Genomic DNA, 25,925 nt, shown 5'->3' with positions numbered 1-25,925 from the left:
CAGAGAAACCTTGTCTCGAAAAACCTAAAAAAGAAGAAAGAAAAAGAAGAAATTAAATCTACTTTTAAATGCACATTAGTATTAATTGCTGTTTGTTTTGTCCACTCTGGAAGACATTAAAATAATAATAATACAATAAAAAAAAAGCTGTGAGCAGGTCAAATTCTGGGCATATGATTTTGTGGATGGATTGGTGTCCTTATCCATCCAGTGGAAGTCCTATTTCCCTACAGGAGGTGGCCACTTCAGTCTTCATATCCCTAGCTGCTAGCAAGTCTGAGCTAGGGTCATGCCCATCCATAAACTCCCCATCCCAGGTCTGTGGCTATTCCTAAGACTTGTCCAGCCCTACCCCTGAGGATTTCACTTCTCTCTCCTAGCCTTCTCCCCCCAACTTCATCCCCATCCCCATTCCCCTCCTCCACATCTCTCCCACCCAGTTCCCTCCCTCTGCCCCCACCTCAAATGCCTATTTTATTTCCCCTCTGTGTGGGGTCCTCCTTGCTACTTAGCTTCATTGGAGCTATGAATTGAAGCATGGATATCCTGTACTTTATGGCTAATCCCACTTTTAAGTGAATACGTACCATGCATGTTTTGGGGGGGTCTGGGTTACTTCACTCAGGATGGTATTGCTTGAAAATTTCATGATGTCTTTATTAGCAGAGTAGTATTCCATTGTGTAAATGTACCACATTTTCTTTATCCATTCTCCAGATAAGCAGCATCTAGGTTGTTTCCAGTTTCTGGCTATCACAAATAAACCTGCTATGAACATAGTTGAGCAAGAGTCTTTGTGGTATGGTGGGGCATCTTTCCAGTCAGTATATGCATAGGAGTGGTATAGCTGGATCATGAAGTAGAGCTATTTCCAATTTTCTGAGAAACAGCCAAATATTTGTACTCCCACAAGCAATAGAGAAGTGTTACCCTTGCTCTACTTCCTCACCAGCATGTGCTGTCAGGTTTTATAAAGATGGAGCAGAGACGTATGGAATGGACATCCAATGACTGGCTCAACTTGAGACCCATCTCATGGATGAGAAACAACCTCTGACACTATTAGTGATACTCTGCTCTGCTTGCAGACAGGGGCTAGCATAATTGTCATCTGAGAGTCTTCATGTAGCAGCTGATGGAAACAGATGCAGAGACCCACAGCTAAACATTACATGGAACAAGGGGAGTCTTGTGGAAGAGTGGGGGATAGAAGGGAGGGAGCCAGAGAGATCAAAGACCCCACAAGAAAACTGACAGTCAACTAAGCTGAGCCCTTGGGGGATCACAGAGACTGAACCACAAACTAAAGAGCATTGCAGGGGCTGGACCTAGGCCTGCTACACATTTGTAGCAGATATGCAGCTCAGTCTTCATAACTTGGTCCCCTAACAACTGGAGTAGAGGCTGTCTCTGACTCTGTTGACTGCCCCTGGCCCCTTCTCCTTCTCTGGCCTCAGTGGGAGAGGAGGTGCTTAGTCCTGTCTCAATTTCATGTGCCAGGGTGTGTTGGTATCCATGGGGAGTTTCCCCTTCTCTGAGAAGGGGAGGGGGTAGTTCGGGGAGGAGCTTGTGTGGGTAGCACTGGGAAGAGAGGAGGGAGGTGGGCCTATGATCAGGATGTAAAGTGAATAAATAATTTCCCCAGCCCTATAAAATTCTATCCAAAGACAAACAAGAATCCTCGGTAAATCATACCTTACACATAGTTACAAGGGTTTCACAGAATAGGATCAGAACTGCACCATGCCACTAGATTTTCTAAGAACAGACAATGCACAAATTTTCCAGAAGGCAGAAGAAAATCAACACTTCCTAGACATATTTCTGGCCCCATCTTCTTTGCTTGTTTCTGTTCCTTGTTTCTGAGACAGGGCCTTGCTATGTGTCCCTGGCAGGTGTCACATTCAGGGTCTTCCCTGGTTTACTTCCTAAGTCCTAGGTCTGTAGCAGTACACATCCCACACCTGGTTAGACTTATCTTGATACCAAAACATTAAAAACAAAACAAGGCATCACAACAAACACAAAAGAAAATTGTTTCCTTTCCTTTCCTTTTCTTTTTTTTTTTCTTTCGAGACAGGGTTTCTCTGTGTAGCCCTGGCTGTCCTGGAACTCACTCTGTAGACCAGGCTGGCCTCGAACTCAGAAATCCACCTGCCTCTGCCTCCCAAGTGCTAGGATTAAAGGCATATGCCACCACTGCCCGGCTTTATTTTCTCTTTTTCTTTATCTTTTCTTTGTGTGTGTGTTTTTGTATTTCTTCTGTGTGTGTGTTTTCCTTTTAAAAATTAGAGAACAACAGACCTTATGAACATGGAACAAAAACTTAGCAAAGTAACCCAAAAACTATTCTAGGAATGTAAGGTTGGTTCAACTTTTAAAACCCAATCTACATAAAGATATCAAAACTGAAGATGCCAAACTGTATTTGAATGAACCAGGCATTTGTATGTAATTCAGTATTTATTCACAATGGAATTTTCAACCAACTAGAAAGAAAATAGTGATTTTTTAACTATATAAAAGGCACCTGGAAAAAATGTTTATGGACATCAAACTTTTTGGGAAAAGAATGAATGCTGATCCCTCTTTAGTGAAATAAACCAAATCAGCTCAGACCACTCCCATTCAAGTCAGAGGCAAGGCCCAGAGCTAAAGCTCCAGAGAAAAGTACAATGGTCTTTGCATTTTAGTGACTTGGTCTCAAATATTTCTCACTCTTAAGAGTGAGGAACAATTCCACAAATAGGCAAGGCAAGAAAAAGAAAGCACCTTGGGGTGTAGTACCACTCCATAGGGAGTGGTACTGTTAGCAAGTATGGCCTTGTTTGCAAAAAGTATGTCACTCTGAGGGTGGTTTTTGGAGGTCTCCTCCTGTGCTCAGGCTCTACCTATTGCAGAAGAGGGCTTCCTCCTACCTGCCTGAGGATGTCAAACTCTCCTGGTTGCCTTTGAATCAAGATGCAGAACGCTCTGCTCCTTCTTCAGCACCATGTCTGCCTATAGGCTGTCATGCTTCCTGCTATGATGATAGTGAACTAAACCTCTGGATCTGTAAGCCAGCCCCAACTAAATGTTTGCCTTTAAAAGAGTTGCTTTGGTCATAGTGTCTCTTCATGAGAGTAAAACAGAGGACAGTGCCTATGCTGGGCTTTTTTGAGACTTCCTTTGTCAATACAATTAATATAAAGATCTTTACCTTAGCCTCAGGCAGACTCTTCAGACAAGGGCAAAAACCAGTAACTTTCTTCACCAAAGCATCATAAGAATGACCCCCAGAGTTCAAATCATCCTTAGCATCAATGTATTCCATATTCCTACTAGGATGGCCCACTTAAATCATTCCATAGCTTTCCAAATCCAAAGTCCCCAAATCTACATCAATCCAAACAAAAGCACAGTCAGGCCTATCACAACAATACTACCCTCCTGGTACTAACTTCTGTCTTAGAGTTTCTACTGTAGAGCAATACTGTAGAAAAAAATAGAAATCTTACATGTGGGATAGCCAAGTGGTATTATTTTATATTCACAGTGACTCTCTGAAGCTAGGCCTGTAGCAAGAATCATGAAAGAGATTCAATTATAATTTTTATTTTTATCATTTAGGTAAAAGGAAATGTGAATGGTCTGGGAAAGATTTGGAAGTGATCATTTTATCCCCCCCCCCAAAAAAAATTACCAAATTTTAATGTCATGGAATCTTCTGGACTGTAGATACTTAAAAATAAATCGATAGGAAGAATGGGCCACATTGACCTCATACGTCAGCATGGAACCAAGATGAGCAGGAGGTAGTGGTACGCCATCTGCTGAGATTCTGGAGATTTAACAAGCTCAGCACACTGCTGTGGCAGGTATGACATTGTTGCTCACTCCACATCCATCGCCCTGAAGTGAATCTAAGAAGGAATAGTACATCTCACATTGGGACTCCTCCACTTACACTGATAACTGAATCCTAAGAGAAGAAAATGTGATTAAATATAAAAACTAAATATAATATACAGTGTCAAGTTATAACACAAAACTCAGACAGACCATTTGGCAAGGAACAGAATTTATCATCCTGAAATAAACATGAAATCCACAGGATAGTTTGCAAATGGGTATTGAACTCATAGCATGTGCAACAAAATAGCATTAGCTGTGATTACAAGCACAAAGCACAACTTCATTCTCAACACAAGGGCATTCTCCACTAGCATCTTCCACCAGTATGGCCAAGGGAAGAAAATGATTATACTTCTCAGGCTTCCTATACACTCACTGTGCTTGAAAATATATGTAAGCCTTACCAATCAGATGCAGTAGTCACTCCCATGTAACAGAACAAGACTTGTGCAGAAACAGAGTATGTTGTCCTGACTATCTAGATGATGATGAGAGCTTGCCTTCTATGACAACCCTTTAAAGCACTTTAGCTAAAGCTTATCTAATGAATGTTCTCATCAGGAAGCTGTGACAAAGCTCCTTTGGGAGAGTCTTTTCCTTTTTCCCAGTAACCTCTATCAGCAACCATGTCACAGTTGTCTCAAGATTTGTCAAAACTCTTTAGGAATTTAGGATAGACATGGATAGGGACATCTCTATTTTTGATATGGATTTGTGGTTTTAGAAATCTTTCTATGTGTAGTTTATTTGGGAAATATGTCATCATAGTGATTCGTTATGATCTTGGTTGTCAGGTATTAGTATAGCTTAGCCAAATCACTAGTTTCAAAGTGGTCACCTGAGAGCTGAACTGAGTACAAAGATGCCAAGACAACTGAAATGCTCTGAAATATAGTTTAGTTTTTAGAAATCTAGTAGTTTGAAGAACATGATATAGATAGGCACAGGATTCCAAAATCTCCAAGTTCTTGTTCTCAGGAGTAATTGTTTCATTGGGCTCACCTTTGCTAGTGAGAACTAAGATGAATACTCAATTCCTCTCCTTTTGTAGTTAAGCCAGCAGGGAGAGGGGCTGGAAAGATGGTTCAGCAGTTAAGAGCATTGATTGCTCTTCCAGAGGTCCTGAGTTCAATTCCCAGCAAACACATCAAAGTCCAGTCACAGCATGAGGGTGGTCCTGAAGTAAGGCAGGATTGGGAGTTGTTCTAATTCAATGATTTGAAGTCAGGAATGGATGCAAGCTGTCAGTCAGTTCGGATATTCTCTGTTCCTGAGGATTCTCATCATTCTTCATCTTCCTTCTTCCTCTCATTTTTTTACTTTCTCCCTTCTCCTCGTTCTTTTAAATTCAAGGTAAAGTGTGGCAATTTACAGTTCTACAAAGGACCATGTAGGCTTTTATGGCCCTTGTGGTTATATTGTTTGGATCCTTTCCCATGGCCCGAAAGGTCAAGTGGAAGGCTTGTTCCTCACCCTCCACAGCCTCTTGACCACCTCCATTCCTCATTCCTGAGTACTACATCTGATTCATTTACTCTGGAGTGATTAGTGGGGGAAGTGTATTCCCCAGAGAGAGAGAGATTGAAAGTAAAATAGAAGAGACAGCAGATCAGTTTCAGGCCAACAGCAGTCATCAGCACTTATGGGGATCAATGAGTTGGTGATGCTCCAGGGCAAGGAACTGTGTCACACCTCCCCTTACACAGCCATGCCAGACACAGCACAACCACCTGCTAGCTCACATCCATCTCAAATGGGATCCAACTCACTCTTCTGTTGTGTCTGAAGATAGTTCAAGTGTACTCATATCTAATAGAGAACCTGAAAAGTACAAGTGTAGTGTGAGCCGGAGGACTAGTTGGTGTCTGGTGGTTTCAGTGTGAATGGTCTCCATAAGGTTACATGTTTAAACACTTGACACCCACTTGGTACAACTATTTGCGAAGGACTAGGAGGTATGGCTTCACTGGAGGAGGTGTGTCATTGGGCTTTGAGGTTGCAAAAGTCCACACAATTCCAGCTGGATTCCTCTCTCTGCCCTTTGCTTTAGATCAGACATAAGCTCTTGGCTTCTGCTATCGTGCCATCCTTACCACCCGGCTCCCGACCAAGATCATGGATTCACTCTGAAAACACAGCCCCTATTAAATGCTCTTTTATAAATTTCTTCATCATGGTGTCTCCCCAAAGCAGTAAAAATGTAACCAATGCATTGTACCAGGACATACTAATGCCACTCTACTGCCCACAGACTCAAATCTTCAGCCTCTCAGGGATTATTTTCCTATACATAGCACTTCAAACCAGAATGCATCATCTGAACCAAACACCAGTTGGATCAGCTTGAATTAACAGAAATTTTAGATAGCTCTAATTCATTCTTCTTAAAGGACAATGCAAACTATCTTCCCTTGAAGTCACACTTTACAGTAACAGTCTGTTTTTTGATTGGCTCATTACAGCATTTACAGTGTTAGGAGAAAACATTGTTTAACAAATACTCAATGAAGAAAGGAAGACCATGAAATGAGGAGGAGTCAATATGTTAAAAATGGTATTAAAAGGTTGTATTACTTAGAGTTTTACTTCTGTGAACACACACCATGACCAAGGCAACTGTTGTAAGGCCAACAATTTATTGAGGGTGGCTTCCAGGTTCAAAGCTTCAGTCCATTATCAAGGCAGGGGCATGGCAGCATCTAGGCAGTCATGGTGAAGGAGGAGTTGAAAATCCTACATCTTCATCTGAAGGTAAGACTTTTCCCCACGTGGTTAGGAGGAAGATTTTAAGGCCCATGCCCACAGTGACAAACTTCCTCTAACAAGGCCACACCTCCAAATAGTGTCAAACCCTGGGCCAAGCATATTCAAACTCTCACAAAGAATCACAGTAAACAACTCCAAATGTCTGCTAAGATAGTCCATGGACCAGGAGCCTCTCATCCAAAAGATTTGGTAAAAGTGCCCAAAGTGGTGACACAGTAATTCAGGATATGGAAGGAGAATTCCAATACTGAGCCCAACTTGGACTATGTAGGAAGATTCCATCTCAAAAAAGGAAGCTCAAAAAGAACTTTGATTTTACACACGTGCACATACAAAGCACACACCCAACAAAACCCTTCACGTTTAATAAAATCTTCACTGTCTTCTTAGGATTCAATGATATGCCTTCTTAACAAAAGGCTGAGTCTTTGGACCATTATTTTGGTCTCTTGCTCTTCTTATATTTGCATGGAGAAAATGAAAACAGGGACTCCCCCTTCTATAAATTCCTAAATGGTTCCCTTTTGAAATGGAAGTTCAGCAACTCATCTTCATGGACTTTAAACTGATTCCAAGCCAGGCTGTGCACCAGATGCAGACTGATGAATCTGTTCCATGAGTTTTGTGTAAATCGTCTGTAATAAGTCTATAAAGGAGTGTCTATGAGGCAGCTGCACTTTGATGTAGAACATAATGTGTCTAGGGAAAGTTGAAGTTGTAGGATATGGACTAGGGAGATGGATCAGCATGTAAAACCATTTGCTGCACATGCCAGAACCCACATAAAAATCTGGATACAGTGGCTGCTGCTGTACTCCCAGCTCTCCTAAGAGGATACTGAATGCAGACAAGAGAATTGGCTGGAAGCTCAAGACCCAGCTAAGCATGAAGTATTATGCAAGCACTGTGACTGGAGCAATGGAGTCCCCACCTGGAATGGCTAGTGTGCGCTGTCAACCCAACCATGTATGGAATGAACTATAATCTAGGAATGAAGGGCAGCCTTGTGATCCAGATCTCGAGACAGGAAGACTCATCTTTAATCTGGGCCACACCTTCTTCTGGGGGCCTATATAAGGACAAAATGGAAGGAAGGTTCATTCTTCACCTGCTTGCTCTCATCCTGCTAGCGTATCTATTCCTTCACTGGCATCAGACCTTCTTCTTCAGGATTCTTGCATACACATAAGACCAACCGAGTCACCCAGCCTAGTGGGACTAACTATTACATCTTGTACTTTCCATTCACAGATGGGCATTGTTGGATTAGTTGGACTATAATCTATTAAGTTATTACAATAAATTCTGTGTGTGTGTGTCTGTCTGTCTGTCTGTCTGTCAAGGGAGGGAGGGAGAGAGAGAGAGGGAGAGGCTCTAGAGAACCCCAATACATAATCTCAAAAACAAAATAAACCAAGTTGGAGGAAAACCAACTCCCAAAAGTTGTCATTTGACTTCCATACACATGCTGGTAGCACTTCTACTCATATACCAAATAAAATTACTTAAAAACAGCAGTACAGTGTGGTTTACACGTACTGTTCTCTAAGGGTTTCAGATGGATTACAAACTTCATGGCCAATCTACGCAAGTACCTACTTCTAGTACCATTTTACAGATAAGAAAGCATGTCAGTCATGAAGGTGGAGCTGAACAGACAAGCAGAATATGCTACATCTGGAGAAAGGATACCAAAGTCTCTAGGTATCTCATATAAAGGCCAGTTTAGAAATTGTACACTGACACTGTTTTGAAGAACACATAGAACTGCTAACAGTGGGTATGAGGAACTAGTTGAGGCTTAGGATCAGATCTGTTATTATATTTTATATTTTAGTTTCTTTGTATGCATGGCCTGCAGTCAACTGAATGCCAAAAATAGCCTCACCCCACAGTCAGCCTTCCACAAGCTCAGGGAGGAAAGCACACTCACTGTGATCATATTGCTCCCTATTAGGTCAGAGGTGAGCCAGCCATTTCACGTTTAAAAGAATCTTAATGCAAATTTCAGGTACACTTTATTTTTTAAGTTAAGATTAACTTATGTCTGTCACTACTCATATCTGAATGACGTTAGTCCATGTCCCATGTCTATGCTTATTACTGCACCTTAAAATATACTAGCCAACCCAGCTGGAAATATTAAGACTAGTACTACACAGGTTCATCTTCCTTATTTTGGGATGAGGGAGGGAGACAGGATCTCATGTAGCCTAGGCTGGCCTCAGACTGGACTTGAACTGAACTTCCCGACTCCACTTCCCAAGTGCTAGGATTGTGTATCTGGCCACTCTGCTTACAGGCATGCTCATGCAAACTAGATTTGCTCTGATAACTCTGCTCTTTGTCTCCACCAAACATGTAGGTGCTTGTCTGGCCTCCTCTCCCTGTGAGTCTCCTCACATGACAACGGTATCTGTGACATGGGTGATACAAAGGCAAGCTTCTGGCAGTGCACTGGTGCCTTACTTTCCTGGGTTATGGGAGACTCTGGAACTGGTATGTCTGGCTCTCAGGTTTGCAGGAGCTTGGTTTCTCCATGGCAGTATAACTCAGCCTGTGCTTTTCCTGGCCAGCAGGGTAGCATGTTGTAGGACAGCCTACTCTGACAGTGTACTGGTTCATTATTTTTAATTAAATAGTTGTCATTTTTTTTTCCAGTGGTGAATCCATCCCACTGGTCTGTTCTTAAAAGTGAAAATTTCCTTCCCACCTGATCATACAGACCCAACAACCAAGAAACGTTAGTAATTGTCATCTGTACTTTACTAAACACTTTGTGTTTAATATATTTTAAATTATAAAGAAATTACAAGGAACTCCTAAAAAATTTAATACAAAAATATTACAAGTTAGGACAATTAAACATAGGTAGATGACATTTAAAGAAGCATGCAGGGAAAGGTAGTATAGGGTTAACATTTTCACTGGTGACAGAGCCTTGATACAGCAGAGAAAAGCACCACAAAACCAAGTGTTCATAATGGCTTTTCCTCTACTGTAGTTTTCTGATGAATATACAGGAAAAAAAATAAAGCAGTGAACCTTAGTCAGCTACATATTATAATAGGTAAGAAATCTAATTCATGATAAAGTATGAGAACTATGAAATCAAAAGTAACCTCCCTGCAGTGGTGGCTCAATGAACTTCTGCTTAACTTTGGGCTCAGATGGATTCTAATCCTTGGCAGCCCAATGCTTTCTGGAAATTGTAAAAACAGAACATCATTAACAACCTATGCCATGCAATAGAAATGAACCCCTTGAAAACTAAAGGTTGTCAGCTTTAGCATTTGTGAGGGCAGGACAAGGATATAGCTGCCTGTATCTACCAAGGAAACACAAGAAAGGCAGAGGGCATAAAGAAGGCAACTTGACCAAGGTAACCAACTACAAGAGTTGACAGTGAGGCTGTATGGTGCCTTGGGGTGTTCCTCATCGGTTGCTAGGTCTGTAGTGCAATGAATGAGGTACTGGTGGAAACCACTGCAGTACGTTTGGTTGGCACAGCCAGGAGAGCAGCAGAAGGAAGAGCTCCTGCACTGAAAGCCCTCAGCCACATACTTGGTGTGCCTTGTGCCACTGGATGCTAAGCTAACAGTGAATCTGCAGTCTTAGTTCATGTGTAAAATCCTCTAAATAAACTATCAGTATTTCAAAATCACTCAGGAATCATCATTATCCTTAGCTGATTACATGCTATTATTTAACAAATATAGAAAATAATCCCTTCATTTTAAAAAATCTTATCCCTTGCAAGAAGTAATAAAATAGCAAAAACTTTAATTTCATCTATGGGCTTCTTTAAAGTATATATCTTGGAAACAATGTTTATGAAAACAGTGATTCCCATGGCAGTTATATTCACTGGAGATGGTAAGAGCTAGGACAGATAGGTTGTAGTACGGAAGACTCTTGGAGCAAAATCATTTATTCTACACTGAATAGTGGAGGATAAAAGCAATTGAATGTAAACAAGAAATTGTAAACAAACACCATCCCTCTTTTTACTTGACTAAATAGTCTATACAAACCACATAGATATCAAAGGTTTCATATATATACACAGCCAACATAATATCAAAATATATTTTATTCTGGACCTCTTTCAGATCTGATTCAAATTACAGTTGTCAAAGCAATACAATGCAAAGGGAAAACTGGAACAACAATACACACACACACACACACACACATAAAATGTGCCTGGAAAGGGTCAAAGGGTCATTGGGGACAAATCACTGTGATGTAGAACCAAAATACATCATAAGTGTCATTGACATGGTCCAGGAGAGATAGATATCTGTATCAGTCTTCCTTACACAATCATCATGAAAATTGAACAATGAAGTTCTTAAGCATGTACAAAAAAATTGTCATGGGCTGGTTTACAAATCTACAACAGCTTTAAGGTTAACTGTGGAACTAAAGAAAGGCTGCAGACCTCATCACCCAGTGCTAAGGCTCACAGAATTAGACCCAAAGGATTTGCAAAACTCAAATGAAAACATTATATATATATAGCAACAATGTCAAAGCCAGGAAAGAAAATTACTTTTGTTTTTAAGGATGGCAGAGAGACACAATGAAGTCTGCCTGTTTGTAATGAGATAAGAAAAGCACACCAGATAGAACATGCACAATGTTTCCTCAAACTTATCCAGAAATTCCAAAGAAAATATGAAACACCTTACTAGGTTAAAGAAAGAAAAGAAAAAGCCTACTTATTCATCCTGCTTCAACACTGTCACAGAAGGGCAGAAATAAAGACTACCATGGACACCTCAGAACTGCTATAGACACCAGATTCTAAATGAGCGAATTTAAAAAAATGTGAGCACTCCCCCCTTTTTTTCTCTCCTACATTTGACTAGGATTGTGTATTAAAAGACTGATATTAAATGTGACACTTCAGAGCTATTACTGATCCCTCCCTGATAACTTCAGACAAAAGGAGGGAATGAAAAACAAACAGAAAACCACCCCCAGGGTCTCTGTAGGCTGGCTGCTAGCCCCCATATGCTCGCTTTTGCTGCTGTGCCACGATGTTGGTCCACGGAGGCAGGATTTCTGCAGCAACTGTGCAAGTGCTGCTCTGAGCTCCTGAGAATCCAGCTTCTGTGGAAATGTGCAGTGCGCTTACAAAAGTGTAAATGGTATTTAAGAGAGCGAGACAGCACTGTCTGAGATGGTTTCTCTACTTGCCGTGTGTGCTTACAGAAGCCTGGTCATCCGTGATTCCTTTAAATAGCAAAAGGCCCAGTCCTCTGCGGGCCTCTGTGCCTCATTCATAGTTTACATTACCCTTTTAACAAAATCATTCTACATAAACAGATAGCTCCTTAAAAATAGTACTCTTTCATTAAATCTGATCGACAGGAAGAATCTTAAGGAAAAAAAAAGGAGTGCTTTATAAGTGAAAAGGACAAATCTTTGGCCTGTCTCTTGACATCTTTATGTCAAAAAGCAAAAAACCCTTCATGTGATTCAATCTATTGATTACTTTTTGCACCATAATTTGTTTTTGTATTCCACAAAAGGAGGCACTTTCAGTATCTGTAAAAGGTGTTTAATCCTAAAACATACTCACCTAGAGGATAACTCATGAAAACAGAATTTGCTACACTCTAAGACCTATTCCAGTCACCACTCCTAAACCATTTGAAAGTCAATGATATTACTTGATCATGGAAAACAGGAGTGGGGTAAACCTAAGTCCCCAAGGGTCTCCCGCACGGAGAACACTGGTTCCTTCATGCCCTTCGAGGGTGGCCGCTGCTCTCTCCGCTCTACTTTAACCAATGATAATCATTTAAGCCTCCTACTGTCTTCCTGATAGTAGCATATAAAACAATGATCTAAATGAACTCCATAGAAAGACTACTGGACTCTGGATCTTCAGAGCCAATCCTCAGAAAAAGACAAGAAGGAAAGTGAGAACCCCATGACAGCACTTGACACACTCAAGTGTGGTCTCTGGTGATCATCTGACTGCTCGGGTGAAGACATGGTGTGGTGTCTGTGGAGCAGCATTGTGGCACGTCAGCAGGCTACAGTGACAGTGAGAACAGCAGCAAAGCACACAGTCCTACGCTCACGGAGAACCAGCCTAAAGGTGGACGTCTTCCGCCACATCTTCGAGGGAAAGACCAGAGACTTTGGGATAGCAAAGCTCTGCACTTATCGCCTATCAGACAATCTATCACAGCTAGTGTGCTGTAGTAAAATAGTCAAAGAAATAGGAAAAAGATAAAACAAAACAACAACAACAAAAACCAAACCAATAAACATACACCCAACAGAAAGCAAGACAATATCAAAAAATTCAGCTGTCATTTTGGCAGCTGTATTTCAGGAATTTGTGACTGTCTTTGAATCAGCTGGGAAGAATGTCAATGACTGTATGCAAATGAATAAAATGTCCATATCAAAATACAAAAGCACTATCAACAATCACCTCTGACTTTCAGGTTCAGATTCAGTGCAATTGACAAATGCATTGCTGAAGGAAATGCAGCTTAGGCATACTCAAAACGTTTGTGTCTATTCCTGGGAGCACATTTAAAAATTATTGCACAGTTTTTTAATTTTTATTATTATTTTTTAAACAACAGAGGCCAACAGATGTGCAGTAAAAGCAACATCTCAAGTGCCAGACACTCAGCATTTTAGAATTCCTACAGAGCCACAGAGCAATGGGTTCTAAATATCTCAATGTGATCGAACCCTAAAACCACCTGGCACAAAACCATAGATGACGGCCTCTCTGGATACAACTCTTACTATTCTTACAGTATCACAGTCCCCACTGACAGCAGTGGGCTACATATAACGACATACGGTAAAATTTAAGTGTATTCATCCTCTTTACCAAAAGCAAATGCCACCCTACCTTAGTGAAGCCATGACCTGCGTCAATCAACGCTGTTTTGTAAAGAGCAAGGCAGCAAATACAGAGCATCAAAGCTAGGGGCTGGGCTAGAGCTGCTTCGTAGAACACAGGGTGGAATTTAGGAGTCAAAGGCCTCAAAATAACTATTGACACAAATAGTGTTATAAATTTGCTAAGTAATTTCTTAATTAAAAATTTAAAGATATAAATTTGACAACTGTTCTTTCTCTTCAGAAACAACATTCCTGGGTTCTTTTGTTAATATCGACTGTCCTGTTAACCACCTTCAAAAACACAGCCTCTGGTGAACATTTGTAGGTATATTTTACTTTTAGCTGAACATAAGAGATCTTTAAAAAAAAAATACTTGATATAATCGAGAGTAAAAGACATGATAATAGTAGTGATTATTGGAAAAGCAGCAGCTTAGATCTACGGTGCTTGACAAAGTGCAGCTTTGATGCCATAGATGCAGGCAGAGGGCTAGCCTCAGCCACACTTCTCCTAAATTCTCCATCACTGCTATTCAAAATACCTCAAAGCAAGCCTTTAAAAACTGTTTTTAAAACTAAGGTAGCAAACATTTAGCCATGTAATGGCAGTGCTATATGCTGTAATCTTGCTTTGTAAAAAGAAAACATGAGAGATTTTTTAATACTGGAATCTGGTTACATTACATATTTAAGCTTCTATACAGAATGATGGACACTTTGAGAAGCTAATCCTTATCCAGAAAGATTTTAATCTCTTAAGAAACAAAGTAAAACAGACAAATGGTAAAATAAAAAATAAAAAATAAAATAAAAGCCCCAAACTATGTTGCTCCTTCTCACAATAGTGCACATTTTAACCATAATTTAGTTATGGCTACAAAACATTGGAAGATTTTTCTCTTAAAGTCTCTTCTTTATGGTATTAAAAAAAAGAAAAAAATGAAAAAAAAAAAAAGGTTGTGCCCTTGTAGTCTTTAATTGGCAGAAATATGTACCCCCCCCAAAAAAAAACCTATTTTATTTAAGCTATCTCTCTTCTCTCTCACACACACATACACAAGCACACACACACATAAAAAGAACTAAAACAAAAAACCCAAAACAAAGATAACATAACACCCTTTGCTGATGTGTCTCAGAGAGTGGCAGCCTGGAAGTCATGGAGTTTCCTATTATTCCAATTCCCGCCACAATATGCACCTATTGAGGACATGCTCTGGGAGCCATCAAATGGACCAAACATCTACCTCTTCCAAAGAATGCAGTAAAATATTTTTAAGATTTTTTTGTTGTTGTTGTTTAAAAGGTGAGGGGAAAAAAAAAAAAAAGCAAGAAAATGATTCACTCCCTTACTTCATGCATCCGTAATCTAAACCAAAACAAACTTGGAAACAAGAACCAACTACTGCCGCAAGCTTTTGTTAAGTCCATGTTCTCTGTACATACAAACTGCGCACTACTGAAGGGGAAAAAGAATATAATCCATGGTGTCTGCTGATTCAAAGGGGAGAAACAAGGCTGTCATTAATATTCAAACAAGGCTGTCATTAATATTCAAAACTGGGACATATGTGGTTTGCTCTTATAACGCATATTCCTTCTCTTCTGGTTTTCATATCCAAACTTCTAAACGCTACTTAGGGGCACAGCAGGTTAGATCCCAGCACTTGGTGAGCAGAATTCACAAGCTGGGATGAGACTGTCATCTTCAGGGTACAGCTGTGTTCATATATACTGCATGTATATACTTCTCTTAGATTTGGCTGTAGTGGACTGGCCATGGTTCAAGTAGGACTATAGCAGTATGTGGGTCAGGGATAGTCTTGTGGCTATGTACACATTCATAGTCGGTCCATGGCTTCCAACTAGTAACGCTATTTCCGAAGGTCTAAGACACAAACCTGTAAGAGATGACAACAGTCAGCCAGTATCAAGAAATCTACCTTAAACTGCAAGCTAGACTTCTATAAAGAGTACAGTGTAATTTACAATCTATTTCTAAGATGCAAATTCATTAAATTCAAAGTAACAAATCCTGGAAGGAAACCTTAACAGAAGGAGATCAGGTCACTATATGGTGATGTGAGCCCTCTCGAGCTACAATAACTGAGAAATGCTGCTCTAAGTTTTAGTAATTAGTCTTTATAGTCAGTAAAAAGGGCATGGCAAAAATAGAGAGCAGACTGTTTCTAACTCTCGGATCTGAACAGAAGACACCAGGAGCTATGGGGCCATCCCATCCGACAGCTCAGCTTTTCTCTCTCTAACTTTCCCTGCCTTAAAACGGTAGAGGCCACACTACCGTTTTTTTTCCCAACAACCTACAAACAACATCCTGATAGTCAGTACCAAATATCTCCCGGCAGAAATCAGCCTCCATTCTTCAACCTCCAACACTCCTCTACTGAGAGGAGAGTGGGGGAAAGGGCCTCCAAAATGCCACTTAGTTGCCAGGCAGTGGTGGCACACGCCTTTAATCCTAGCACTTGGAAGGCAGAGGCAGGCCGATTTCTGAGTTCGAGGCCAACCTGGTCTACAGAGTGAGTTCCAGGACAGCCAGGGCTACACAGAGAAACCCCGTCTCAAAATAACAAAAACAAACAAACAAACAAAAAGCCACTTAGCAAGAGATACTTCATTACATTTAATTCCACAAATGGAAGGTTTACATTGAAAACTGCTCATTACTTGTTTATGAAGCCTCTTTGACAAAGTCACTCCTAAGTTTTACTTACACAAATATAATGAGCATATTCAGCACACAGCCTAGGGAGGGGTGTTGGGAATGGTGTTGATACCTTAACCAAAATTTGTTATTTTGAAAATACAAACACGACTGTGAACCTAAAGATGTCCCCTTCTCTTTAAAAATTCATGAGCATACTCACTGAACCATCCGAAGCACTTGCTCCAACTTTGTCTCCTGCTGCATTCCAGCAAACTTCAAAAATCCCACCTGTTCCCCTGTAACTGTGAACTAGAGCACCTGTCTAAAAATATGAAAAACAGAATCCTAAGTATCATTATAGAAACCTGTAATGTGGGAAAGGGATCCAGCAAACCCCATTCCCACCTCCACCCCTCCTTGAGGATCTCTAAGTAGTTAATGGTTGCTAGAGGAGGAAGAGACATTTTCTTCAGTGGTGTACCGAGTGGTAAGTTGTGCTCCCATAAGTACTCTATTCCAATCCCCCAGATGCTGTTAGACAAAGAGAACCAAATGGGAGGAGGGAATCAGTGGGAGTGGGACAAGAGAATGGTGGAGGAGGGCTGCTCAAAGTACACTGTATCATTTAAGCATATCATGATGAAACATGTTATTATGTATAGTTACTATATAGTAATTTTTAATTGGAAAAGACTGGGAAGAGAGGAAAAGGGGGAGGGAGGAGAAGACTTACTTAAGAGGCTACTACAGAATTATAGTAATCCATATAGACTTAGTATAAATAATTAAAAGGCAGTATATGAGCTGAAAATAAACTGTCAAAGACAAAAGAATTTATAAATAGATTGGGTCTGAGAATGAATCAAAAATATGATGATGCATTAATTTTCTAGCAATCAGAGGTGGGACTTGGTTTCAAGTGACAATATAGGTAGGTTCTAAACCTCCAGAAATAATAATTCTGCAGTAACATTTTCACAAATGTTATCAGACTACCCTCAAAGGATGGCTTCAGCACAAAATGCTTTTCTAGTGTTGGTGACCATTCCTCACAAGGATTTTTAGCTTCTTTGAAACAATACCTACAATGAACAGTGAATGCAGAATATGAAGCATACTTGTCACTAAGGGGCATATGCATTTTGCCTACAAAAAAAAAAATACATCACAAAGACGAAGTGTAAAAATTAAAAGGGGGGGAGCCTGTATAACTGCTGGGCAGTAGTGGTGCACGCCTTTAATCCCAGCACTTGGGAGGCAGAGGCAGGCGGATTTCTGAGTTCGAGGCCAACCTGGTCTACAGAGTGAGTTCCAGGACAGCCAGGGCTACACAGAGAAACCCTGTCTCAAAAAAACAAAAATAAATAAATAAATAAATAAATAAATAAATAAATAAATAAAAAATTAAAAAAGACATTGTGTTCATGCTGTTTACAGCATGTTTCCTAGAGTAGTGTGAGTAGTCCAGAGACAGTCCAAAAAAGATAAAGGAAGAAAAGGTGTACATGGTCCTCTTAAAAGGAAGACAACTTATGGAAGTTCCTTAAAAACGTGTCCAGGAATGTGAACAATCCCATTGTCTTAGCTGAATTCAAGTATAGCAATTTTATTTTTTCAACAAAGCCAAAACTTCGGTTGTTATAGAACTAAATTCAGACCAGACATGCACTATTGTGTGAAGCAGCAGGCAGAGGGCAGAGGACACGCAGTGGCAGCTAGATAGTACGAGTTGCTCAGGTAGTTCCTGTTCCAATCCAGCCCAATACCATGTGGAAACCACAGATGTCACACCACAGATGAAGTGGGATCAGAAATTTGATTGAAATTTGAAAAATTTTTGTCCTTAAGAGTTTTCAGGATTGCAGACTAAAGAAAAATCTGAGTAGAGGAAAGGAAGGAGCAGTCAGTCCAAAGGAAGTGAGTAGGACAAACCCTGTGGATGAATATGAGGTCAAACAAATGGCCACCTGCCTGCCCAAACTACCGATCTACCTACCCACCTTAAGGACAGGTACCAATCTATCTCCAAGTTCAAACAGAACAATAATGAACCCAAACAAGTCTAAGTAGACAGAACTATAACAGAGAGGGTTAGTGGGTCACATCATCTGACCTGTATGCTAGAATTCCTGTCATACCCACAGGAGGCACACTGTGAGCAACATGAAGGAATGACACCAGATGCCATCTACCATTTCACACTGAACTTTCAAAAGGTAAAACAGTTCCAAACAGCAGACAGCTGACCATGTACCTTAAGTGAGCTCCATTTCACTAAATTTATTTTGTCACAATGAATTCCCACTGGAAAAATATTTAACAACAACTACAAAGAATAAGTATTTATTGAAAAGATAGACAGACAAACAGATATAGCACATTCCTGGGTAATGAATGAAAGGTAACCTGTAAACTTAGGGATCAATCAAATCCTGAAACGTACTGTTATTTATTTTGGGAAATGCTGAAGACTAAAGTACCAAGAACAGAAAATCTGAAGAATGGCAAGGATCAAGATACATCATGTGGACAGTGAGTAGGCCTGTGACTGTGAATTCAGCTATGCACAGAAGTACTGACCGTACAAAAGAGAACTGGGGGCTAGAGATGCAACTCAGTACAGGGCGCTTACTGGGCACCACTGAGGTCTCTGAGGCAAGAAGCAAGCAGCAAGCCAATCATGCACACAAATTACAAACTTGGTCCATGTAATAACAGTAAGGGGACCATGAAACACTCCAAAACACCCGCCTACCAATGCATAAAGATAACTCTCTTTCCAGACCGTATACCACACTGACCAATACCAGAGGGACCACAAACAAAGACAAGCATAAACACTGTATCAGAGACCCAGGGACACTGTATATCAACAATACATAATGCTACAAAAAGTACCAACCTGCACTCATTTAAAAGAGTGATATAGTAAATTCTCCATGAAGCAACTGGAAAGGAAGACCACTGTGATCACAGCCAAGACAGAAGAATGCCCAGAATAAACAAAGAGTGGGGGAGCTGGGCTGCATCTACTCCAAACACAACGTACAACTCAACACAGTAACTAAGAAACGACAAGGGAATCCTTGCCATTCAGCAAATCACAGAAACATGGCAGATTGAGAATTCAAGAAAGAGGAAAATTGGAAGTGCAAACTGGTGTGGGTTCTCTTGGTAGGAGCGGGGAATGAACACTTCATGAACCCATAGTTTCCTTTGTGAGAATCCACAAACAAATATACACATACACATATACACATGGATGTGCACATACATTTGAACAAATGTCCATACAAGAATTAGAAAATGTTTGATTCCTTTTTTAGAATATTATATTTCACCAATAACAAAATAAATCAAACCACTATTTTAGACATCCATAAACTCCTATGGCTATAAAGCAGAAATTCTCTTGAATTTTACTTTTAAAAACTAGCATTTAAATGAAAGAACATCATTGTGGCATTCTGTACATACTTTGCTTTTATTAAGCCTGTTTCCTGCTCCTCTCTCTGACCCTTTGCCCACCTCTACCTTCACTTCCCCCAGCTGCCAGCCCAGCCTCATGTTATCCTCCCCCCCACCATTAAAGCCCCTCTCTAATCTCTCTCATAAACCTGTCTATAGTTACATGATGTGCACTCCAACTTACATTAGTAATCGCCAAAATGTAGCATACTCACCACAGGGAACATGTTGTATTTGTCTTTCTGAGTCTGGCATATTTTGCTTAACAATACTTTCCAGTTCCTCCAATTTCCGTGTAAAATATCATGGTTAATTTTTCTCTAAGGCTACCTAATATTCCACTGTGTATACATGTTTCCTCTGCTCTCTTCATTTATCTGATGATGCATCTTGAATAGTACAGAATTTTCAAAACTGCCTAAGTCAGCCTACACACTGAAGTACATAAGGATAGTCAGCTTCATTTCCCATAATAATGTAAGCTTGAAATCTCACTGAAATATCATCCTCTATCTAGAAACTGGACTCCTGCTGAGAAGGAGCCAGAGGCAGGGTGCTTTGTGCAGTAAGAATGAAAGAGAAGCTAGGAAATAAAAACACTGTTGGCCATAAAGGCAAAGATGGCCAATAGCCCCTTGGTGTGGGCCTTCTTGAGTCATTGGATATTCAAGTTAACTAAAAATACTCAAATGTGATGGTATAAACTCATCAAATAAACTATGGTGGACATCCACTGCAGACCAGGAAATGGCTGCCTACAATGTATTAGTTAAAGCAAAAGCAGCACACTGGGGCTGGAGAGATGACTCAGTGGTTAAGAGCACTTCCAGAGGTCCTGAGTTCAATTCCCAGAAACCACATGGTGGCTTACCACCATCTGCAATGGAGTCTGATGCCCTCTGATGGTCTGTCTGAAGAGAGCAATAGTGTACATTAAAAAAAAAAAAAAGTAACATACTGGCTTCTATTGTAGGATAGCTCTTTACTGTCCCTGAAAAGGCAGGGAAGTGTTAAGTCACTCAGGAGATCTTGTCCTCAAAAAATGTCAAGTTCACCATAAGCTTCTTCATGTCATATCTACTATGCTGTTGAAGAATAAAACAGTAAGACCAGAGATCTATTTCTAAATTGACTTTGCACATAAAAATGCAACTTTCAATCAGTGTTGATTCAGCTATAAAGTGTCCCAAAGTGCTCTTAGACTCTTAAAACTAAGCATTAAATTGATGTCACATAAAGAAAAACAGAAATGTAAGTAAATAGGTAAATGCTTGTAACTTAGTAAGTGCAGCTTAAATTAATGGGACATACCTGTGTGTTCCAGATGTGCACACACTTGTCAAAAGAACCACTTGCCAGATACCTGCCATCAGGACTAAAAGCCACACTGTACACGGGCTCTTGATGTTTTGTCAAAGTATGGATGCAAATCCCTCGGTCTACGTCCCATAACCTAACTGTAGAATCAAAGGATGCACTAAAAATGGAAAGGGAAGATAATTACATAAGTAATCAAATACTCTCCCTGCCTCGCTTCCAGCCTCCCCCATTCTGCCACCCTGGTGGCTAGTCGATTACACTGGTAAAACCCAAGTATTGTGGAAACTGAAAGGGAAACAGGAAGACTCAAGGTCCTGGCTTCTGCCCAGTCATTTTACTCCCAACAATCCTGGTTATTAGTCCATGGTTCTGAACACCAAACTGATTATATTTTGGGATTTATCTCTTTTTTAAAAAAGAAAGATGCTAATAGACTTTTATTATTCTATGCCCAATTGATATGCCTTAACTGAAATAGACAGTCTCACTATAGAGCCCAGGTTGATTTCAGGCTTACTATGTTAGGCACACTGGCCTAAGTGCTGGATTATACGCATGTGCCAATAAGCAAAGCATAACTACTGGGTTTTATTCATATTGTGTTTTATATCAATAGATATAAAAAAAGGCATTAAGCCCTAAAATATTTATAGGTTCCATTGAAATATATTCCCCTCAGAATATGCTCCCTGTTTTCTACCATATTTTTCCCAAAATTTTTATGCATGAGAGACTCAACAGGAAAAGTGAAACAGACACATCACCTTGCTAGCATAAGGTTGGCATTTGGATTATTTGTCCCTGGTCCTGTTGGACTCCATTTAATAGTATAAATTTCTTTATTATGTGCTTGCAAATCATGGACACAGTTATCTTGCTTCATACTCCAGATCTAAACCAAAAGAAAAAAAAGGTGATAGTTTCCTGTACAACAGATACTTTTAAAAGCACGATCTTTAAAGTTAGAAGAAAAAAAAAAAAACCCACAGCAAACCATCAAGAGAATTACAACAAAGAAATGTAAAAGTAGTTGAATGTACTTAACTTTGATTCAGAAAAATCTATTAATTCTTCACAAATATTCCTGAACTTGAAAGCTGAATGGACTAACTCATCTCACCATTTCCAAAGTCCTCGATCTAGGATTCCAGTCATTCAACAGGAGGAAGGGCACATGTGTGAGTGGTTTAGCATTGTGTGAGGCCCCTGGTTCAGTTCCCAACACACAAATACAAACACCAAAAACCAACTGTAATTCACCCTCTTGAAACGCAGTAAACAGCTAAACGAACATGACAGTACTCTGTAGCTCCGATGCTCACAGTCCTAAGAAATGAAGCTGACCACACAGTTCTAAGACTTAGTTTTTGTTTTCAAGCTTTCGGTACTGCTTAACCTATCACCCTGTAGCCCTTGTCATATTTCTTTATCCACTGTGGGAATCTTCTTCACCAAGGGAACTCTGGTTCTTGAGGTTTATCATCCTACATAGCCTGCTGTTTAGAACACACCACCCATTTCATTCCTGCTTTGAAATCCTCTGTGACCCAAAATTCTTTGTTGTGTGAAAAAAGTTCCAGACTCTTCAGCTTGCAGCTCAATTTATGAAACAAGTTTCTCTGAATTTTGGCATTCCTTCATAGTATAAGCCTTAATGCATGTGCATGAGAAGAAAACACAAAGACAAGAAAGCCAGTATAGTGGTATCGTCCTATACCCAGTGCTTGAGGATGTGCAGGATCTTAAATTCAAAGCCAGCCTGGGCTACATAGTGAGATTATGGCACACAAAACCAAAAACAACAAAAAATAAACCAACCACAACAAAAACAAGGCTAAAGGTGCAGTTCAGCATTGTCATGCTTCCTTAGCACACACGAGTCCTCCATTTGATCCTGGAGGATAAGGGAGGGGAAGGAACACTTAGCCTTTTCATAGAAAACCAAGTTATTTTTCTGCAGGATTACCCTATTTGTAAGGGTTGTCACTATGTCCACTGGTACTGAGGCTGAGAAAAAATGTTTTCGGTAGAGCATGTGTGGCATGAGGAAGTGAAAAGGCTCAGTCATTGCAAAGACTAGCACTAGGTTGGTCTTTACCTCAACATGATGTTTTTACTACCTGTGGGATGAAGTCACATCACACTGTGTTCCTGGATGGTTAATTCCCTATCTCACCTTGACCAAGTCATGGGAGACTCAGACATCTGGTTAAGTATTATTTCCTCATGTCTCTCAGTAAGAAGAAAGCAGACTGCATTCTTTATGTGGATGGACAGCATTCACGTAGGTAGCGACCACTATCTTCTCTAGCTTCAATATTGAGCTGAAATACAGGTTTTCTGCCTTCAGCCTGGGCCTTACCCAACAGCCCTGGCACTACTTGAGCTTCAAGTTTGAAACCACCTGGCTGCCTATGGGTGTTTGAATAAGAATGGCCCCCATAGACATATATTTAAATGCTTAGTCCCTGGTTGGTGGAACTACTCTGGCATAATGAGGAGGTATGGCCTTGTTGGACGATGTGTATTGCTGGGGATGGGCTCTTTTACTTCAAAGACTGATAAAATTCCCATTTCACTCCCTCTCTCTGCCTTGTGATTATTGATGTGAGCCAATGCCTTGCCTGTCTGCCTGTTGTCCTGCTCCTTGCCATGGTCATGGAATCACCGTCTAAAACTGTCAGGCCCAATAAACTGTTCTAAGTCACCTTCATCATAGTATCTTAGCATAACAAAAGACAAGTAAGACACTAGCCTTCTTGGGCTTCCAGTTTGAAGACAACAGAGAATTCACAACCTCTCTGATTGTATAGATTTTCATAAGTCTCTTATAGATTAATCTATGCCCCGACTGCCTCACCTCCAGTGAGAACTATGATAAATACAGCAGCATAATCCACCTGCACAGCCATTCTTTTAATAGAATTTCCTATAAGCATTTCAGAGAAAACAAGATTAACCATTAAAAAGGTAGAAAGTCCTCATTTAGGTTTACATAGCAAGGGGACATATAGCTTTAAGCCATGTATAAGCCATTATCTAGCACTCAAGAGGCAGGGGATGGAAAATCACTGGAGTTCAAGGCCAGCCTGGTCTACATAGTTGAGTTTCAAGACAGTCAGAGATATATAGTGAGACACCCCCCCCCCCAAAAAAAAAGAAAGGAAAAAGAAACCTTAAAATGCCCATGGGACATAAAGCACCCACTATTTGAATTACCTTTAATGTCATGTCATCTGAACAGGAAGCTAGGAGATTGCCAGTTGGGTCCCATTTGATAGCGTTTACTTCATTCTAAAAACAATAGTAAACATTTATATTTCCATTTTATACAACAGGCTACTACTTGATATTTAATATACATATTTAAAAACTATTCTGAAATATTACTTGATTATTCACTCAAAATACCTATTTTTAGAAGGGAAAAGCCTTCTTACCGTGTGTCCCTGGAATGTTTTGATAGGTCTGTCTTGTCCTAGTTTGCAGACGTGAATGCACATATCCGTACTACAGGATGCAAAGGTGTTGTTGCTCTGCCAGTCGACATCCAGTGCTGGGGCTAGAAAGGAACACAGGTGGGGTTCTGCACTGAGCATGTGTGTCACCCAGGAGCTTTAGCTCTGAAGCATGTCCTAAGCAGTACTTAAAGATTTTACTATTCACTCACTCATTCATATGTGCACTGGAGTTTTACCAGAATGTATGTCAGATCCTCTGGAATTGGAGTTACTGAGAAATTGTGAACTGCCACACGGGTGCTAGGAATTAAACCTGGATACTCTGGAAGAATAGCTGGTGTTCTTATCCATTAAAACATCTCTAACTCCTACTTTAACTTTTGGGGTGGGGGTGGGGGATCAAAAATGCTAATAACTTTCAGCTGTGTGATCACTGTGCAGGATAACTCATGCTGTGAACTGGAGGCTTGACTTTTCTTTTTTATAACCAAAAAACAAACAAACAAAAAACCCAAAAAACAAAACAAACCCAGTGATTAACTCATTCTATTTCTATTTTATTTGCCTGCATGTGTAATGGATAGAAACCTCTGGTTCTATCACTGCTGAGATTTAAACTAAGCATATCACTAAACCTAGTGCGGTGGCCCTCCATTCAGAGGCTGTGGTTAATACCCCACCTCTAAACTTCACTTAGTACTTGAGGATGCTGCCAAGACCAAGCAAGCATGTCAAAAGAATGCTACAAACTACAAGTCAGATAAATGAATCAGAGCCATCCACATTGTCAACAACAATGAATGTTATTGACAAATACGTTTCCCTTAAAAAAAAAAAATTTCTTAAGAAAAATCAAGTGACTCTTAAAAAAAGTTTGAAACTTCAAATGTCCAAAAGTTGGCTAAGACTTAGTATGCAGGGATTTTAGCTCCAAGAGGATTACATATTTCTTTCCCCTACGTCAAGCAGAATAGTTCCGTGATATTAGCCTCACAGATCAAGGCAAGGATAACAAGTGACTGGGTTGAGTGTGAACACAGGGAGAACACTGTCTTCATACTCCAGTCAGCTGTGGTGAAGGGTGTTTCACAGGGGAAGTAATAGGACATTTAGACTCAGCCTCAGTACAACATATTCTCATGGTCTACAACACTAGAAAAAGCTACTTTCTGAACCTTGGTAAGGCTGTCAACCCCACTTAGAGACAAGGAGAAACAGGAAAGTAAAGGATGCTTTCCTTCCCCATCTACTTTTCTGGGATCACTTCACTCACATTTGGCCAGGTATAACTTCCAGGAGGATGCCACCTACTGGCTGTGCCCACCCCGGTCAGCAGCATGTGACTGTTGGCAAATATTTGGTGCATCCACTGTGAAGCAAGCTGTCCTGTTCACTTTAGTCTGCCCTCAGGCTCACCCCAACCACGAGACTAATTCTCATAACTTCCCTTTTTCCTTCTTAGT

The 25,925-nt window shown here is 40.3% G+C and overlaps 1 protein-coding gene across 4 annotated transcripts in view; it reads right to left on the bottom strand.

Moving 5' to 3' along the window:
• Nucleotides 1-9,421: 9,421 nt before the first annotated feature.
• Tbl1xr1 (transducin beta like 1 X-linked receptor 1) overlaps nucleotides 9,422-25,925 on the bottom strand; it is a 144,155-nt gene continuing 127,651 nt past the window's right edge. For all 4 annotated transcript variants that reach the window (XM_028762950.1, XM_028762940.1, XM_028762959.1 and 1 more), the window contains 6 exons: nucleotides 24,442-24,563; nucleotides 24,221-24,295; nucleotides 21,766-21,893; nucleotides 20,993-21,158; nucleotides 16,434-16,535; nucleotides 9,422-15,446 (listed from right to left, as the gene is read on the bottom strand). In XM_028762950.1, the coding sequence (XP_028618783.1) occupies nucleotides 15,420-15,446; nucleotides 16,434-16,535; nucleotides 20,993-21,158; nucleotides 21,766-21,893; nucleotides 24,221-24,295; nucleotides 24,442-24,563 (620 nt within the window). In that variant the 3' untranslated portion in view covers nucleotides 9,422-15,419. The remainder of the gene's footprint in view (nucleotides 15,447-16,433; nucleotides 16,536-20,992; nucleotides 21,159-21,765; nucleotides 21,894-24,220; nucleotides 24,296-24,441; nucleotides 24,564-25,925) is intronic.

The sequence above is a fragment of the Grammomys surdaster genome, unplaced genomic scaffold, assembly GCF_004785775.1.
Source record: "Grammomys surdaster isolate TR1022 unplaced genomic scaffold, NIH_TR_1.0 62, whole genome shotgun sequence".
Classification (NCBI taxonomy): domain Eukaryota; kingdom Metazoa; phylum Chordata; class Mammalia; order Rodentia; family Muridae; genus Grammomys; species Grammomys surdaster.
This window is presented reverse-complemented; position numbering and strand designations above follow the sequence as displayed.